The sequence below is a fragment of the Pteropus medius genome, unplaced genomic scaffold, assembly GCF_902729225.1.
Source record: "Pteropus medius unplaced genomic scaffold, Ma_sr-lr_union100, whole genome shotgun sequence".
NCBI lineage: Eukaryota > Metazoa > Chordata > Mammalia > Chiroptera > Pteropodidae > Pteropus > Pteropus medius.
This window is the reverse complement of record NW_024344198.1, coordinates 248,431-264,671: the sequence shown is the minus strand read 5'-3', so window position 1 is coordinate 264,671 and position 16,241 is coordinate 248,431. Positions and strand designations below refer to the sequence as shown.

Here is a 16,241-nt window from a genome sequence, read left to right as displayed (position 1 = left end):
GGGCCCCTCTCAAGGCTGGTAGCCCCTCGCCTAGAACACGGGTCACTTGCTGGACATCTCTGAGGGAGGAAATCCGCGAGCAGCCTCTTTAAGAAGCTAAGACACAACCCTGCCATTCTTCCCCTCTGGACTCCACTTACTAGAGGCCCTCGCGGTGCACCTGGGCGTTGCCATGGAGACGGAGTGGGCGCCGGGTGCTGGGCGGGTTGCGAGCCGAACTACATTGACCAGAAGGCGCCGGGCTCTGGGCCAATCACAGCCCGGAGGAAGAGCTGCTTCCTGCGGCTCGTGTCGGTGAGGGAGGGACTTCCGGCACGACCTTGCGGACGTTCATTTTGCTCTTGACAGGTCGTTCTGCTCCGCCCTTGGGGGCCTGACCGGTGGGTCCAGAAGGCTTTATAGGCGCCCCCTCGGGACCAGCCGGGGAGGACAGTGAGCAGGATGGGGCTGACCTCTGCGGTTTCTACGGGACGGGAGCCCCTGTAACGGGGCGTCCTCCGCACCTGTCCTGGGCCCCCGCGGCCCCCGGAGGTGGCTCCCTGGGCTTCGTGCGTGTTCACACCGTGGAACCGAGGCCTCGAGCGTGACAGGCAGCGGGCGGGCACCCGGTGCAGGCGTGGGATCGCCTCAGCCCGCAGGGCCGGCCCGGGTCCAATGGCGGTGGCGGCGGCACTGATGGACCCGGCGCGGGTGAGTGGAGGGCGCCCCGCGGCCCTCGCACTCCTACCCACATGGCTCCGGACCCCCCCAATAAAAGAGAGAGGGATGTCCCTGGACTCTTCTCCGCCCCTTCCTTTGCTACCAAGGATCATAGTCATCCCAATCCCAAGGTCCTATTTCCTGGCCAGGGGTTACGTGGAAAGGTTATTTCTGGAATCCAGTGGGTCAAGGTGTGGAAAGCTGTTTCAGGCATAGGGACCGGGATATGCACGTTTGGAGATGAGGCGGAGCTGGGAATGTTCAGAGAATTGCAAGTCTCCGTTATGACTGGTGGACAGGAGCCAGGTCTGGAATGGCAGTCTGAGGAGCTGGGCCTGTGATCTGAGGGTGGTGGGAGCCATGGAAGGTTTGGAGTAGAAGAGGGAGGTGCTCTAACTCAGGTCTTCAGAGGCTCCCTCTGGCTTCAGAGAGGAAAGCAGACCGGGGTGGGGGGTGGGGGGGTGGGATGAGGGTGAGGGAAGAGAAAGGGAAGCCCATAAGGATGCTACCTGAATATATCAGGGGAGTGATGGTGGTGGCTTGGCCAGAGTGGTCACTGCAGTTGGGAGAAGGGGTTCGATTCTGGATCTGCCTTTTAACTTAAGCAAGCCAGATTTTCTGATGTGGAGGGTGTGAGAGAGAAGCAGTGGAGGTAGGGATGTCCCATGGATTTTGGCCTCAACGATGAGAACGCAGAAGTGAATGGACTGAGCCGGGGAAGTCGGTGGGTGGAGTAGGTTTCAGGGAAGCTCGGGGGGTGGATTTAGACTATGCTGAGGCTGGTGTCCCAGAGACGCCCAAGGATTGAATGGGCAGGTGGACATGCAGGTCTTAAGTTTGGGGAGGAGGATGACCTAGGAGTGTGCAAGGAGGGGGTTTGTCTGGAGGTCACAGACTGCCCACCAGCGTGGAGGGATGTGGGTTCATGGGCCTAGGTCTGGATGGGTTCATCTGTTTTTGCTTTGTTTTCCTGCTGCCTTTTGGTCTGGTTGACTTGGCTGTCCTCCTCATGGCAGGGCTGGGGGACGTTTGAGGATGTGGCCGTGTACTTCTCCAGGGAGGAGTGGGAGCTCTTGGATGAGGCACAGAGACACCTGTACCACAGTGTGATGCTGGAGAACTTGGCACTCGTGGCCTCGCTAGGTAAGGGTGTCACACTCCCCATCTCCTGCTTTAGGCTCTGCCCCTTTTCCTCCCAGAATCAGCTGACTCCCCACAGCTGAGCATGGACGCTGCTGCTTCCTCCCCAGACTGTCTGCTGTGTGTGTAAAACCTGTTTTTTTTTTTTCCCTCCAAGGAGCCATAACACATGCCCCTGAAGCCTTCAGTAGAAGGCTTGGAGCCTCAGCCCACCTGGCTGACTCTGTTCAGATCAGTGGCACCTCTATGCTCAGGTTCTGCCCCCCTTTACTGTCAGACATTTCCAGGAGCCTGGCTGTGCCATGGACTGCAGACAACGACATGGTCACTGGGCTGTTCCTGTGAGATGCTCTTCAGAGGCTTATTTTGTAATATTGTGTTTCCTTCCCAGTTGCAAAGATGACGCGAGCTCCCTTTGGAGTGTCACAGGGTGGGTTGCCTTGAGCTGGGCCAGCCACTCACCCACCCCGTCTTTCTCCCAGGACCTGCATCTCCCAAGTCCTGTGTGGTTGCCCACCTGGAACAAGGCAAAGATCCCTGGGTGCCTGATAGGGGAGATGTGTCTCCAGCCACTGCAAGAGAGACCTGGAGGGGGCCCGGCTCTGGTGAGTGGGAGCTGGGGGCAGAGGTGACACTGGGGCTGAGCTCACATTGTACTGTGCACTTACCCTGTGTCCTCCAGTGTTTGTTACTGGGGCCAGTAGTCACGCCTTTTTGGACATTTCACTTTCTTGCCATTTCTACTTTGTCCCTGGGCCCTGGATGATGGATGACTACACTGCTCTGATTCCCACATCTCCCCGCTTCTCCTGCTCCCCTCTGTTTGCAGAGCCATCCACATTTGCCTCTGGTCATTGTGTAAGGGGATGGGTACGTATCCTCATACAGACTTGAGCACGGGATGCCAGCTGCAGCTGGATTATCCTGGGCTTGTGCACACCACTCTTTGTGCCTCTTTCCTGTCAGAGATCTCCTGGGGCCTGCCTTTACCGAGTCCTCTTGAAAACTGAGGAGTGGGTTGGAGTCCCTGCCTCTCCTCTCATCCTGAATCCCACCCCTGTGTTCTCACATGGCCTGAGGCCTTGCCTCTTGTGGCCTTCCTGAGCCCAGTCCTGCACTGCTGGCTCTACCTCACCCTGACTTGATCCTTCAGACTCATTGTGAATGTGTCAGACACACATCCCTGAAGGGGCTTCCCTCTCCCAGCAAATGTAAGATAGACCCTTCAGCAGCATTTCTATGCTTTCAGGTTGTTGGTATGGAACAGAGGAAATCCCTCCTGGACAGGGTGCTTCTGTAGGAGTGCTCCAGTTCGGGACCTCTAAGGCAAGTCCTTGCACCCAGAAAGATAACCCCTGTGACATATGTGGCCCATTCTTGAAAGACATATTACACCTGGCTGAGCACCAACGGATACATCCCAAGCAGAAACCATACAAATCTGAGGCATGTGGGAAAGGCTTAAGGCACAGTGCAAACTCTTGCCAGCACCAGAAGGAGCACAGTGGAGAGAAACTCTTCACATTCAGGGAGTGTGGCAAGGATGTCTTGGACAGTCACGACCTCCTCAAGCACCATGCTACCTACAGTGAGGGGAAGCCCCACAAGAGCACCGAGTGCAAGAAGGCCTTCCTGTCCAGCTCCAGTCACCACCAGCCATGGGGAGTCCACACTGCACAGAAACCCCTCAGGTGTGGTGGCTGTGGGAAAGCTTTCCCAAGGGCCTTTGCGCTGCTCGACCACCTGGTGACTCACTGTCAAGAGAGGCCCTTCCGGTGCCCAGCAGGTGGAAACATCTCCAAGGAGAACTCAACCCTTCTCAGTCACCCCAAAATTCACACTGGAGAAACATCCCATGTGTGTAAGGAATGTGGGAAGGCCTTTGGCCACCTGTTTAAACTAAGGACGCACCAGAAAGTTCACACTGGAAAAATGCGTCACGACTGCAGTGAATGTGGGAAAGCCTTCACCCGCAAACACTCACTCGTTCAGCACCAGAGAGTCCACACTGGAGAAAGGCCATATGAGTGTGGGCAGTGTGGAAAAGCCTTCACTCGCAGCTTCCATGTTGTCCGCCACCAGAAAGTGCACAACACAGAAAGGCCTTATGAGTGCCGACAGTGCCGGCGAGTCTTTAGCTGTATCTCCAACTTTGTTGAGCACCAGAAAATACACACTGGAGAAAGGCCTTATGAATGCGGTGAATGTGGAAAAGCCTTCATTAACAGCTCCCATCTGATTCGGCACCAGAAAGTTCACAACACAGAAAGGCCTTTTGAGTGCAGCAAATGCGGAAAAGCCTTCCGGCAAACCTCCAAACTTATTCTCCATCAAAGGAGTCACACGGGAGAAAGACCTTATAAGTGCAACCAGTGTGGAAGAGCCTTCAGCTGCCCCTCCAACCTCATTCCGCACCAGCGAATTCACACTGGAGAGAAGCCTTATGAGTGTTCTGAATGTGGGAAAGCCTTCAGCCAAAGCTCTGCCCTCATTCAGCACCAGAAGGTTCACACCAGAGAAAGGCCTTATGAGTGCAGTGAATGCGGGAAAGCCTTCAGCTATAGTTCTAACCTTGTGAAGCACCGGAAAGTTCACACTGGAAAAAGGCCTTATGCATGCAGCCAGTGCGGGAAAGCCTTCAGCGAAAGCTCCATCCTCAGCCAGCACCAGAGAGTTCACACTGGAGAAAAACCCTATGAGTGTAGCAGATGTGGGAAAGCTTTCCGCTACAGCTCGAACCTCTCTAAGCACCAGAAGGGTCACTCTGGAAAAAAGCCTTTTGAGTGCAGTGGGCACAGAGATGCCTTCAACCAGAGCCCCAGTAGCACTGAGTACCACTGAGGTCACACCAAAGAAAGGCCTTAGGAGTGTGGCAAATGTGCAGAAACATGAGCTGGGGCTTCCTCCTTGTTTGCCATAAGAGGACTCCTGAGAAAATGTCTGTAAAAGAAAACTTTGTGAAGAAGCCATCCAGAAATGGAAATTTGCACATTCTAACACCCCTACCAGGACATTGCCTGAGTATCAGATATGTGGGAAGTTTTCAGGGGCTACATTGCACTTTCTAACCTGTCCAGGTGTTTTGCCATATTATGTCACTGCCAGACGCCATCTGACCTCTACCAGCTGGCAGGTCCCCACAGCATGTGCCTGTCACTTTAACATACTCAGGGAAAGCAGGCCTTGTGCTCTCTCATTCCCTGGAGGGAGCCATGAGTGATGGGCACCTTTTGGGGTGACCTAACGTTCCACCTTTTCACTGTCCCCAGTGGTTCAAGTTTTGTCCTGACCTAGTTCTAGGAGGACCTGGAGTCTGATGAATTCTAGAGGTTCCCCTTCTTCACATGCATTGTTGACTCTACAGATGGTGCCTATGATGGGTTTATCTATCCTTCAAACCACCCAGTCCCAGAACTGCCTGCCTCCAGAGTGTGTGATAATAAAGGCCTTATAGTTGAAGCCATCTATAATTCTGGGACTCCATTCACTGTGTGTGGGGAGAGCCTGAGAACAGACTTGGACTCTAACAGTGTAAAGAGGGGAAACGCTTTTTTGGTAGGGCCCCCGACTTCGACAGGATGACAAGAAACAGCTTGCAGTCTAGTTTAACTTAATTTGCCTTGTGGCCCAAGGCATCCTGGGACAAACTGAGGTCTCTGGGCCAAATCTTGTGTCTGGAAGGCAGAACCAGCTTTTGGGCCCAGACCTTTCTGGAAATTGGGTATTTGATGTGGCAATTTCCAGTACTTCCTGGGCAGCATTCCCTTATTCCTGGGAATGTCACACATTCCCCGGTAGTGTTGAGAGGCCACTGTCTGCTGGGACCTACCTATGAGTAAGGCCCCTGGAGTCCAGTATCTGTAGGTAGGTGTCACTGGATATAAGACTTACAGGGTCCAGGCTGAACCATAAATGGGTGTGAAAACAGTGGGCTCGAGGTTATGGAATTGGAGACTGGCAAACGGAGGAGGTATGGCTGCTGCTGTGCCTGGGTTACATCATACCCACTCACAAGAACTGATTGTGCTTGCTCTGCATTCACTGACGACGTGGGTAGCTGGAAATCAGCCATGGTGGAGTTCATACCACAAAAATTAGCAAGCAAGCAAGCAAACAAACAAAACAAAACAAAACAAAAACAAACTCTGAGAAAACCTGATTTGCAGTGTTTGCAAAATTTGTTGACAGTGACCTTGGCCACAGGAGAGAGTCAGCTCTGTGGGCTTTGGGATCCTGCACACTCTCACTTTCTCCTCCAACAAGTGTGATGCTCTTTTAGAACAGGCACAATTAGCAGTGTGCTGCTCACTGCCAGAGCAAAGAATCCAAAGGTGTTGTGGGTTCCTATAGCTACCTTGGGTTGTTCACTTCAAGGCATCTCTGCACAGGCAGGAACCAGGGACTGAGAGAAGAGATCCAGTATTCCAGGTGAGCGTGGTGGCCATGGCCCTAACCATCTGCTGGTTTTTGCTGCCAATTAGGCAGGGCTGTCCCTGGATACAGGGGTGAGAGTTGGTAGAATCAGCATATTGTTGTTTTCCCATTTTCTGGTTTTCCTAGAGGAATGAGAGATCTGAATTTTTATGTGTAGACTCTTGACTTTATAAATGTTGAAAACTACTTTCTAAAAACTTTTATACAAAGTCTATATATATATACTGCATATGTGTTCCTCAGTCAGCACTTGTGACTCTCAGAAAATAAGCAAACCAGGCTATAGGGAGCCCACGGGTCCCCACACATGAAGGCCCTGGGCCCTCAGAATTTTGCCCCACAGCACGTAGCATGGGTAGTGGCACTGCTGCTGCCACTGAACTCGGGATGACTCTCTTCACCCCCCACTTCCCTGAAGGTGACCACATAAGAGATGGCATCCCAGACCAGCTTGTGCTCAGCCAAGCATGTGGCAAGTCGGCCTAAGCTCTCCCTAGCATCCCAAGGAATCAGCGCACCCCTTGGACTCAGACCATCCCTGAGTCCATAATTGTCTTCTAGTAACATTGGGGGCTTGGGATCAGAGTAAAAATCCAGTAGAACCTTAGGGCCTCAGGCCTCCAAGCCAAGGATAGGCATAGATCTCAAGAGCGCAATTCCTTGTACCCGTGTGGTCAGCCACGGTTGGATACACATAACACTGCCCGCTGTGCAAGGGTGATGTCTTTTACCTGCCTTCCAGGGCTCTGTGCACCTCAGCCAACTTAGTAGAGCCTTAGTAGTTCCTCGGTGATGCCAGAACAAACCAAACAAAGGATCGGTTTCTCAAGAACTATTTAAAGATACGTATCAGCTAAGGACATGTTAAGAGGAGGACAGGCCAGTGGTGGAGGACCCAGCCATAGAGGGTGGATGGAGAAAGGTTGAGAGAAAAAGGCATGGCTACTCACTTTGGTGCCAGGGCAACAGAGGGTACAGGTCAGGTACCAGATGAGACAGCAGCCCACTGCCACAGGCCCTCTCAAAATTTTCTTGCACTCACCAGGACTGGTGCTCCAAAGGCCACTCTGGTTATTTCCTGATTTGAGCTGCCTCGTCCACCAGCCAGATCTTGCAGTGTTCATGTTGGGTGACTGCATTGTGGAGGTGGGGGGTGGGGGTTGGAGGCAGTAATTCTCCCAGGGGATAAAGTGGTTTGGGAGAGGTTAGTCCCAGGTTAGGGTGATATGCCCCATGACAGACCAGGGTGCGTGTGTCACCTCCACTCAGAGGTCTCCAGACAACTCAGACTCTACACTCACAAATCCAACTGCTAATCTACCCCCCAAAACTCCTCCTCCTGCCAACCTCCGATGTCTACAGGCAGCACCCCATTCTTCCTAAACACTTTGGATGGTCTTTCATCTCTAACTTACATTCACTCCCCCTGTGTAGCACGAAATCCCATCGACTCCATTTTGAAAAATCTATCATTTTTCTGATCATTTCTTCTGATCATTTCTTCTACCTCTCCTGCCTCTATCCTGGACAGGCCACCGTTACAACCGTCCTGAAGAATACTGCAGCAGCGTCCTCATGAATCTCTTTGCTCTCGCCCCCGCCCCCCACAATCCCTCTCCCCACAGTGTGTTCACTCAGTATCCGTTGGGATACTTGCAAAATCCTAACTCAGGCCATCCTTCTATTCGCATTTTGTACTCAGCCCGCCAACAGAGGCGGTGCCTCTCTCTTCACACTCTCGGGTCCCTGCAGTGGAGACAGACTCTCAGGTCAGCCTCACCACTGAGTCATTGCACATGCACATCTGCCTGCACCCTCCACATCTTACCGCACTGGATTCTGAAACAAAGACTTGTGAAAGCTTCGCCGTCCTGATTGCTGAGGCCTGGGGCTCAGTGGGCGAACTTAGGACACAGGGGCTCGGAGTCCAGCCGGGTGGGGCCAGGAGAGCCTTCCTCACCGGTGTCTAGTGGATCCGCTTACTTGTCACGCCCGCAGTCCAGCCACGTGCTGGGTCCTGACGGGCGGCTGTTGAGCCTCCGTCTCCCGCTACATACAGCACATGGCATGCCAAGGGCACCGGCAGGCTTTCACGGAGGCCCTGACGGACGCCCCCGCGCGATGCGGCCCGAGGGCCCAGGGCCGCCCTACGGCCGGGGTCTCCCCGCTTCGCGGAGGCCCGACATTCGCTGCGGTCACGGCGGGTACAGGGCACTAAGGTGGGACGTCCAGACTCTCGTGCCTTCTCCGCTCCTGCTTCCTCTGCGCCATCCACAGCCCGGCACTACGTCCGTCAGCCCTCTGCGGACATAAGCCGCAGAAGCCAAGGCAACTGTCGGACACTGGAAGTCCCGCCCCCGCCGACCGGGCCATACCGAAACACCCCGCCCCTAGGCTATCATTGGTCAGAGTCCCTAAGGCCCGCCCAGAAATCACCTTCTCCGGGGCTATCATTGGCCAGCGCTGGTGCAGCAACACAACGAGGGGCTTTCTGGGTAATGCAGTTCGCGTCTGGGAAAAGTGACGCGACGTCGATTTTTCCTGGTCACCTAGACAACGACCAAGCGGCACCGCGATTGGCTCAGGGAAACGGTGTCCTAGTCCGCGATGGGCTTTGATCCAATCCGGCTCCGAGTGGGGGCGAGCAGAGGATGGGGCGGTCCTGCCGTTGGCGCCATTACTGTCTTCCTTTTGCCGGGGTGGGCATCGCCGCAGGCGGCCGCCGCTGGGACCCGAGGAGAAAGGGTCGGGGAACTGCCTGGATACTCGCCGCACCTCTGCTCGCACTTTCACCCGTGGATAATAGTTCATCCTGCCTGACCCTAGGTTTTCCCGGATGTGGAAGCGACGAATCGAGTATCCGCCCTGAGTGCCACCGTTAGCTCGCAGTCCTGCCGCCTAGTGGGGGATTGTGGTTTAGATGATCCCGAAGGTTCCGACCGTCCGACACCGTCGCTGATGGACCCTCCGCAGGTGGGTGGAGGTACCTCGGACCCTCCCCCGCGGGATCCTCGCCCTCACGATCCTGGAGCCCCGGTTTAGGGAATGCCGGTGTCCTGGACCTTCGCCTGCACACGAGTCTGGGGTTGTCACTTTCTGTGGCAGTGGGCAGTGGTCACTTTCAGTCTCACCTGATTGTCACTTTCTCCTAACATCCTAAATTCAGGCCAGAGGTTATATGGAGGGGGTTCATGTTTCTGAAATCCTATGGGATAAGGTCTGGAGGGGTGTCAGGCACAGGGACCAGCATTTGCAAACTGCATGCAGGTGATTATAAGGCAGAAGTGTTCAAGAAACTGCAGGCTCCATTTTGTCTGTTGAAAATAGAGGACGTGGACCAGGTTCAGGCCTAGGATGGCAGACTGAGGGGCCCAACCTCTATTCAGAGTGTGACGAGAGTCATGGATAGCACAGAGCAGAGGAGGGAGGTGATCTGACTCAGGTCTTAATAGGCTTCCCCTGGATGCTGGGTGGAGAACAGACCGGAGGTGGTGGTGATGGTGATGGGCTTGGAAGCAGGAAGACCATCATGGAGGCGACTGCAGTAGTTCAGATGTGTGCTTTCAGTGGCTGGACCAGAAAGCCTGTGAGGGTAGGAGAGATGGTTGTCTCCTGGATCTGCTTTTTAAGTAGGGTGGGCTAGATTTCCTGATGTGGGGCAGGGAGGTATGTGGGTCTACCCTGACAGGTTTTCCAGATGTGGAAGTTGGTGTGAGGAGTAGACTCCAGAAGGAAGTTAAAGAGTTGAGTTTTGACCATATTGTATTTGAGATGTCCCAGAGGCTGCCACATTGAAGTGTCGAGTATGCTTCATGCCAGATCCAGGTTGGAGACGGACGGGTTGAGGCTTGTGTGTGGACACTGTGCAGCCGTGTGTTGGGTTCAGGATGGTGACCAAGCTTCTGAGCAGAGAGCAGACTTGGGATAATAAAGTGAAGCATAGATGCAACAGAGCTAGGATGACAGTGGGGCTTGTTGGATTAGTTTACCTCTCTACAGCTCATCAGGTTGAGGGCCTGAGGATTTTGTCAGTCTGGTGGAGTGGCAGAGGCAGAGTCTGGCTGAGCTTAGTCCCCAAGCCAAGGGTGGGGGCCAGTGTTCTGGGATTTGTATATTAGGAAGAGCGAGCACAGCTATGACCGGTCAGGGGACAGCATGTACAGGGGCAGAGATGGCAGAGAGTGGGGATGTTTGAGATCTGCTCATGGTTCCAGGGAGCTGAGGTTTGAAGCAACTAGACAAGGAGGGGAGGTGTTAACTAAATGTGATGGCTGTCCCTGGAAGTTGGGGGTTTGGAGATCTGGGGCAGGCCAGGGTCAGTATTGGATCCGGGTTGTCTTTCCATGTATGCCATATGCATAGTGGGATATGGGGATTCTAGGGAGATGCCCATGGTGTGGCTCAGGGGTGAGGGTGGCAGTGGACATACGAGGATGGCATGGTACACAGAGTGACGTGTACACGGTAAGAGAATGTGAACCAATGGGTCCTGGTCCCAGCAGCTTAAGGTACAAAGGAGAGCCCCAATGTTCTCATATCTGGGGACACAAGGGAAATTGGCCAGTGCCAGTTTAAGGGGTCTGTATTCCAGCTCAGAGCTCAGATACCCTCTATCTGCCCACCTGCCTTTCATTCCTCTAGGTTGGATTGGCCTGGATACAGTGACCAGTGGGACTACAAGGGGAGAGGGACACCAGCGGTGTCAGGACCTGTTATGTGCTCTGAGGTGGGGGCCTGAGAAGTATGAGTTACAGGTGGGTGAGGGGAGGGTGGACTGAGGGGTTTACGAGAAGAGGAGATTCCAGTGGTAGATGTGGCAGAACTCAGTCACAGGTCAAATGCCTAGATGTACCCATTTGACTATTTTGTTTGTTTTTCAGCTCACGTGTTAGCACCCTGGCTCAGCTGTCTTATCATTGCAGAGTCCAGTGACACTTGAGGATGTGGCGGTATGCTTTTCCCAGGAGGAGTGGGGGCTCCTTGATATAGCCCAGAGGCACCTATACCATGATGTGATGCTGGAAATCTTTGAGCTCATGATCTCACTTGGTAAGACACTTATGCTCTGCCCCACCATGGTGACCAGTTTTTGCCCAATGCCTTTTCCCTGTAGAAAGTTCTATTTGTCCCAAAGCCAGACCATGGCTGCTGCTGCTTTCCTAGGTTTCTTGTTGTCGGTGCTGTGGGTGTTGGGACTGGGCTGTGTGCACTCCCCCGTCTCTCCCTGAGCAGCCTCATGAGCAGTCCTAATAGCTGTTGCCCAGGGTCCTTGTTGGGAACGGAGGCTGGGGATCAGGCATCTCCGGCCTGCCCAGCGGACCCCACCGAGCTTGACCCAGTGTGGGGCCATGCCCAGGTTCTGCCCTTTCCCCAATGAGGCATTTTTAAAGGCATCTTTATTGAGAATATACCGTAAAGTTCATTCTTGTAAAGTATGTTTACACAGTTGTATAAATATCAAAATTTAATTTTAGAACATTTTTATCACCTAAAGGGAAACTTCGTACCCATTGTCAGCCATTCCCCATCCTCCCTCCTCCTCCCAGTCATGGGCAGCCTGCTTTCTGACTATATAGACTTGCTTATTCTGAACATTTCACATCAATAGAATCACACAATGTATGTTTTTCTGTGTCAGGGTTGCACTTTGCATAATGTTTTTAAGGTTCATCCATATTGTAGCACATACCAGTCAGTGCTTCATTCCTTTTTATGGTCGAAAAATACTTCATTGTGCGCATACACCACAGTTTGTTTATCTGTTCGTTAGTTGGCGGACAGTAGCTTGTTTCTTCCACTTTTTGGCTATTATGAAAAATTCTGCTATGAAATACAAGTTTTGTGTGGCTGTGTTTCCATTTCTCCGGGGTAGATACATAGGAGTGGAATGGCTAAACTTTTTTAAACTGGCACCACCATTTTACGTTCTCACTGCAGAGCATGAGCTTTTGTTTCCCAACTTCCTCAACATGTGTTGGGTCTTTTTTCTCATCGCCATCCTCGTGTGTGTGAAGTGGTATCTCATTGTGCTTTTTATTTGCATTTGTCTAACAACTAATGATGTTGAACATCTTTTCACGTGCTTATTGACCAGTTGTATGGGTATGTGTCATTTTGTTGAGAAATATTTATTCAAGTCCTTTCCCCATCTCTGCCCTTGCCTCTGGTGAGGCCTCCTGTGTTGTGATTTGACTGCGCATTGTCCTGCACAGCGGGCTTTTCACTCTTATTTTGGCTCCCTTGGCATGTCAGCAATCCCTTGGACCCATTTCTATATGTGTTAGTCACATTTTTGATGAAGTCACTTTTTCCACCAAGTGGAACTCGGTTAACTGGACATTTTTCTGCTTTCAGGTTGTTGGCATGGAGTGGAAGATGAGGGGGCCTGTTCTGAGCAGAATGCTGTAGAAGGGGTGTCACAGGTCAGGATCCTCAGTGCACATCCTTCCACCCAGAAGACTGACACCTGTGACATGTGCGGCCCATTATTGAAAGACATTTTGCACCTAGATGAGCAGCAAGGAACATACCCTAATGTGAACCCTTACACATGTGGAGCATGTGGAAGAGGGTTCTGGTTCAGTGCACACCTTGCCCAGCACCAGAAGGAACACATTGGAGAGGAACCTTTCAGATGGGACAAAGACAGGGACTCATTTTTGAAGACCTCTGTAGTCTGCTTGTCAGAGAAGCCCTTCGCTTGCATGAAAGGTGGTAAGCATGTCTCAGACAGTCATGACCTCCTCCAGCACCTGACCATCAACAGCGGTGGGAAGCCACATGGGAGCAAAGAATGCAGGGAGCCCTTCCCACCCAGTTCTAATCTTGAGCAGCTCTTCACATGCAATGACTGTGGCAGAGACTTCAGGAACAGCTCCGTCCTCCTCACACACCTGAGAACTAACTCTGAAGAGGTTCCATTTAGATGCCTAAGAGTTGGAAATTCCTTAGAGGAGAAATCAACTCTTGTTAATTACCAAAAATCTCACCCTGTAGACACATCTCACGTATGTCAGGATTGTGGGAAGGCCTTTAGTCACCCATCTAAACCGAGGAAACACCCCAAATTTCACACTGGAGTAAAATACTACGAGTGTAGCGACTGCGGGAAAACCTTCAGCCACAACCTCACACTTGTTCATCACCAGAGAATCCACACTGGAGAAAAGCCTTATGAGTGCAGCGAATGTGGGAAGGCTTTCAATAACAGGTCACACCTCACTCGGCATGAGAAAGTCCACACTGGAGAACGGCCTTTTGAGTGTAGCAAATGTGGAAAGGCCTTCAGCCAAAGTTCCAATTTCCTTCGGCATCAGAAGGTTCACACCCAAGTAAGACCATATGAGTGCAGTCAGTGTGGGAAAGCCTTCAGCCGCAGCTCCACTCTCATCCAGCACTGGAGAGTCCACACTGGAGAAAGGCCTTTTGAGTGCAGCGAGTGTGGGAGAACTTTTAACAATAACTCCAACCTTGCTCAGCACCAGAAAGTCCACACTGGAGAACGGCCTTTTGAGTGTAGTGACTGTGGAAGAGACTTCAGCCAAAGCTCCCACCTCCTTCGACATCAGAAAGTTCACACAGGAGAACGGCCTTTTGAATGCAGTGACTGTGGGAAATGTTTTAGCAATAGCTCCACCCTCATTCAGCACCAGAAGGTACACACCGGGCAGAGGCCTTACGAGTGCAGCGAATGCGGGAAAGCTTTCAGTCGCAGCTCCAGCCTCATTCAGCACTGGAGGGTTCACACTGGAGAACGGCCTTATGACTGCAGTGAGTGTGGGAAATCCTTTGCTCACAGTTCCAGTCTTATTGAGCACTGGAGAGTTCACACAAGGGAAAGGCCTTATGAATGCAATCAATGTGGGAAATTCTTTAGACAAAACTCCATTCTCATTAAACATCAGAAGGTTCACACTGGAGAAAGGCCTTATGAGTGCAGCGAATGTGGGAAGTTCTTTAGCCGAAAGTCCAGCCTCGTCTATCACTGGAGAGTTCACACTGGAGAAAGGCCTTATGAGTGCAGTGAGTGCGGGAGAGCCTTCATCAATAACTCTCACCTGGTTCGTCACCAGAGAGTCCACACACAAGAAAGGCCCTACGAGTGTAGCCAATGCGGGAAAGCTTTCAGTGAAAGGTCTACACTTATTCGACACCAGATAGTTCACACCAGAGAAAGGACTTATGAGTGTGGCCACTGTGGGAAAATCTTCAGTCGCCTCTGCAACCTTGCTCAGCATAAAAGGATTCATACCTGAGAGGAGCCTGATGGAAACTGTCTTCGTGAGAAAATTTTCAGCCAAGTCAAACTTCATACATCAGAATTCCCAGAGAAAATACCTGCATGTACCAGTGGTGTGGAAAAAGCCTTCAGAAGCTACTCTGCCTTTTCTGAGCAGCCCAGGAACTTGGGTAACTTGGGTAGGCCTGTCTCCCTGCCCTGCCACCCCACCCCCCAAAGCATACTCCTCCTGGATCCAAATATTTGCAGTGGTTGTCTGCCTCTGCATGCAGAACACTCCGTGTGCCTCCTTCCCCTTTCCTGGAGGGAATCAGGACTGTCCTGGCCTGTTGGAATGGTTCCATTCTCATTGTTTTTGAGAGGCTTAGGGAATGACCTGACCCCACGCTGGTCGAGAGCCCTTGAGGGATGTCCAGTTTGGGCTTCTTAGGAAGGCAGATGGATGCTGTTAAGTTGAAAATGTTCCCAATAGTTCTAGTGTTTTTATTCTGGTGTTAATATTCATAACTGTCACCGTGAAGACCAAGTTCTTCTTATGCCAGAGTCACAAAGCATCAGTTTGCTTTGTTACTTAATGTTACGTGTTGCAGCGCTAACCCCATATATGATGGTAATACCAGGCTTAGATGAGGTCAAGAGGGCAAGGCCCCTGTGGTGCGATTAGTGTCCTTGTAAGAAGTGAGATGCCAGGGCTTCCTCCCTCCTCTCCCTGTGGAGACGGCAATAGGATGGCTGTCTACAAGTCAGGAAGAGAGCTTTCACCCAGGAACCTGGATTGAAATTGGCTGGCACCTGGACTGTGGACTTCCCAGCCTCTAGAACTATGTGAAATTTCTGTTTAAGCTGCCCAGCCTATGGCATTTTGTTATAGCGGCTGGAACAGGCTGAGACACCAAGAGGTGAGGAAGGTCCCCCTCCCCTCCCACGGGCATCTACAGAGCAAAATGGTGTTGGTCTCATTGACTAGTTTAGTCTTATTAGACAGTATCGAACTGAGAATAGTGAGACTTTCAACCCACTGTCCTGCTTAATATGGAGACATGCACGTTTGTTCATAACTGTTCCCAAATTATTTTGTTTACATGACTAAATAAATGGACACTGCCATGCTGACATGGGGTCCAAGCATGTCACACACCGCAGTGAAAATATAAGCACTTTGCATCTGTAGATGAACCTGAAAAGGCAAGAAACATGCCATCACTAGTCCCTGGTATCAAGCCTTGTGCCCCTTAATTTCATGCCCATGAAGACAAATAGCTGAGGGCTGGTATCCGGCCTGACATAAAAGCATGGAGGACACAAAGAAGAGAAAATTCCAAATGGGATAGTGAGGGGACTCATGAAGAGGGGACATCTCAGCGTACTTGTTGAAGGGATGCTACTGGGAGAGGCAGAGAGAAAGTGGTGGGGGGTGGTGGTAATTCCTGAAAGGCTGAGGGCTGTCCAGAGAGCTGCTGGCTGGGGAGTGGACAGTCCCCAGGCAGCTAGGGCATGCTGTGGCTGCTGGTGCCGGCTTGCCAGGCGACGTTTGGGTTAAAGTGATGGAATGAGAGTCCCATCCGGACTGGTACTTTGAGCAGGTCAAAGAGTCAGAGCCACCAGGCTTTGTTCTAGATGTCCCAGCAGCGCCAGAAAGCTCTGCCTGCCATCCGCTTCCCAACAGGTTGACTGCTAGGCATGGAACCCCAGCAGGAGACCAGAAGGCGGGTTCAGGGCAAGTGCAGAG

At 52.1% G+C, this 16,241-nt stretch overlaps 2 protein-coding genes and 1 long non-coding RNA gene across 9 annotated transcripts; 2 read left to right on the top strand and 1 right to left on the bottom strand.

The window, feature by feature from the left end:
* Positions 1-307: 307 nt before the first annotated feature.
* LOC120607136 (zinc finger protein 304-like) lies at positions 308-5,304 on the top strand. Of its 5 annotated transcripts, none has more exons than XM_039868747.1 (4): positions 308-380; positions 1,716-1,842; positions 2,322-2,444; positions 3,089-5,304. In XM_039868747.1, exons 2-4 carry the CDS (start codon positions 1,809-1,811, stop codon positions 4,678-4,680), a joined length of 1,749 nt encoding a protein of 582 aa, XP_039724681.1. In that variant the 5' UTR covers positions 308-380; positions 1,716-1,808; the 3' UTR covers positions 4,681-5,304. The 5 variants fall into 5 exon arrangements, with proteins under 5 accessions (XP_039724681.1, XP_039724680.1, XP_039724678.1 ...); XM_039868746.1 differs by having other exon boundaries at positions 319-690; XM_039868744.1 differs by lacking the exon at positions 308-380 and adding an exon at positions 698-830.
* On the bottom strand, positions 1,976-8,830 carry LOC120607152 (uncharacterized). Its single transcript, XR_005654071.1, has 3 exons — positions 7,316-8,830; positions 5,669-6,395; positions 1,976-4,779 (listed from the first exon to the last, which is right to left on the bottom strand). It is a non-coding gene; the product is annotated as an uncharacterized LOC120607152 (long non-coding RNA).
* Positions 8,831-9,023: 193 nt separating this feature from the next.
* Positions 9,024-15,726, top strand: ZNF132 (zinc finger protein 132). 3 transcript variants are annotated; one of them, XM_039868740.1, is made up of 4 exons: positions 9,024-9,246; positions 10,915-10,999; positions 11,196-11,322; positions 12,628-15,726. In XM_039868740.1, the coding sequence occupies exons 2-4, from the start codon at positions 10,988-10,990 to the stop codon at positions 14,526-14,528; spliced, it is 2,040 nt and encodes a 679-aa protein (XP_039724674.1). In that variant the 5' UTR covers positions 9,024-9,246; positions 10,915-10,987; the 3' UTR covers positions 14,529-15,726. The 3 variants fall into 3 exon arrangements, with proteins under 3 accessions (XP_039724674.1, XP_039724675.1, XP_039724673.1); XM_039868741.1 differs by lacking the exon at positions 10,915-10,999 and having other exon boundaries at positions 9,107-9,246; positions 11,154-11,322; XM_039868739.1 differs by lacking the exon at positions 10,915-10,999 and having other exon boundaries at positions 9,113-9,246.
* Positions 15,727-16,241: the final 515 nt, after the last annotated feature.

Excerpts from the sequence above, each read along its gene's own strand:
- LOC120607136 (XM_039868744.1), top strand. The coding sequence starts at position 732 with ATGGCTCCGGACCCCCCCAATAAAAGAGAGAGGGATGTCCCTGGACTC. Across the intron at positions 1,843-2,321 it reads GGCACTCGTGGCCTCGCTAG|GACCTGCATCTCCCAAGTCC; the intron begins GTAAGGGTGTCA and ends TCTTTCTCCCAG. Across the intron at positions 2,445-3,088 it reads CTGGAGGGGGCCCGGCTCTG|GTTGTTGGTATGGAACAGAG; the intron begins GTGAGTGGGAGC and ends CTATGCTTTCAG.
- ZNF132 (XM_039868739.1), top strand. Across the intron at positions 11,323-12,627 it reads TGAGCTCATGATCTCACTTG|GTTGTTGGCATGGAGTGGAA; the intron begins GTAAGACACTTA and ends TTCTGCTTTCAG.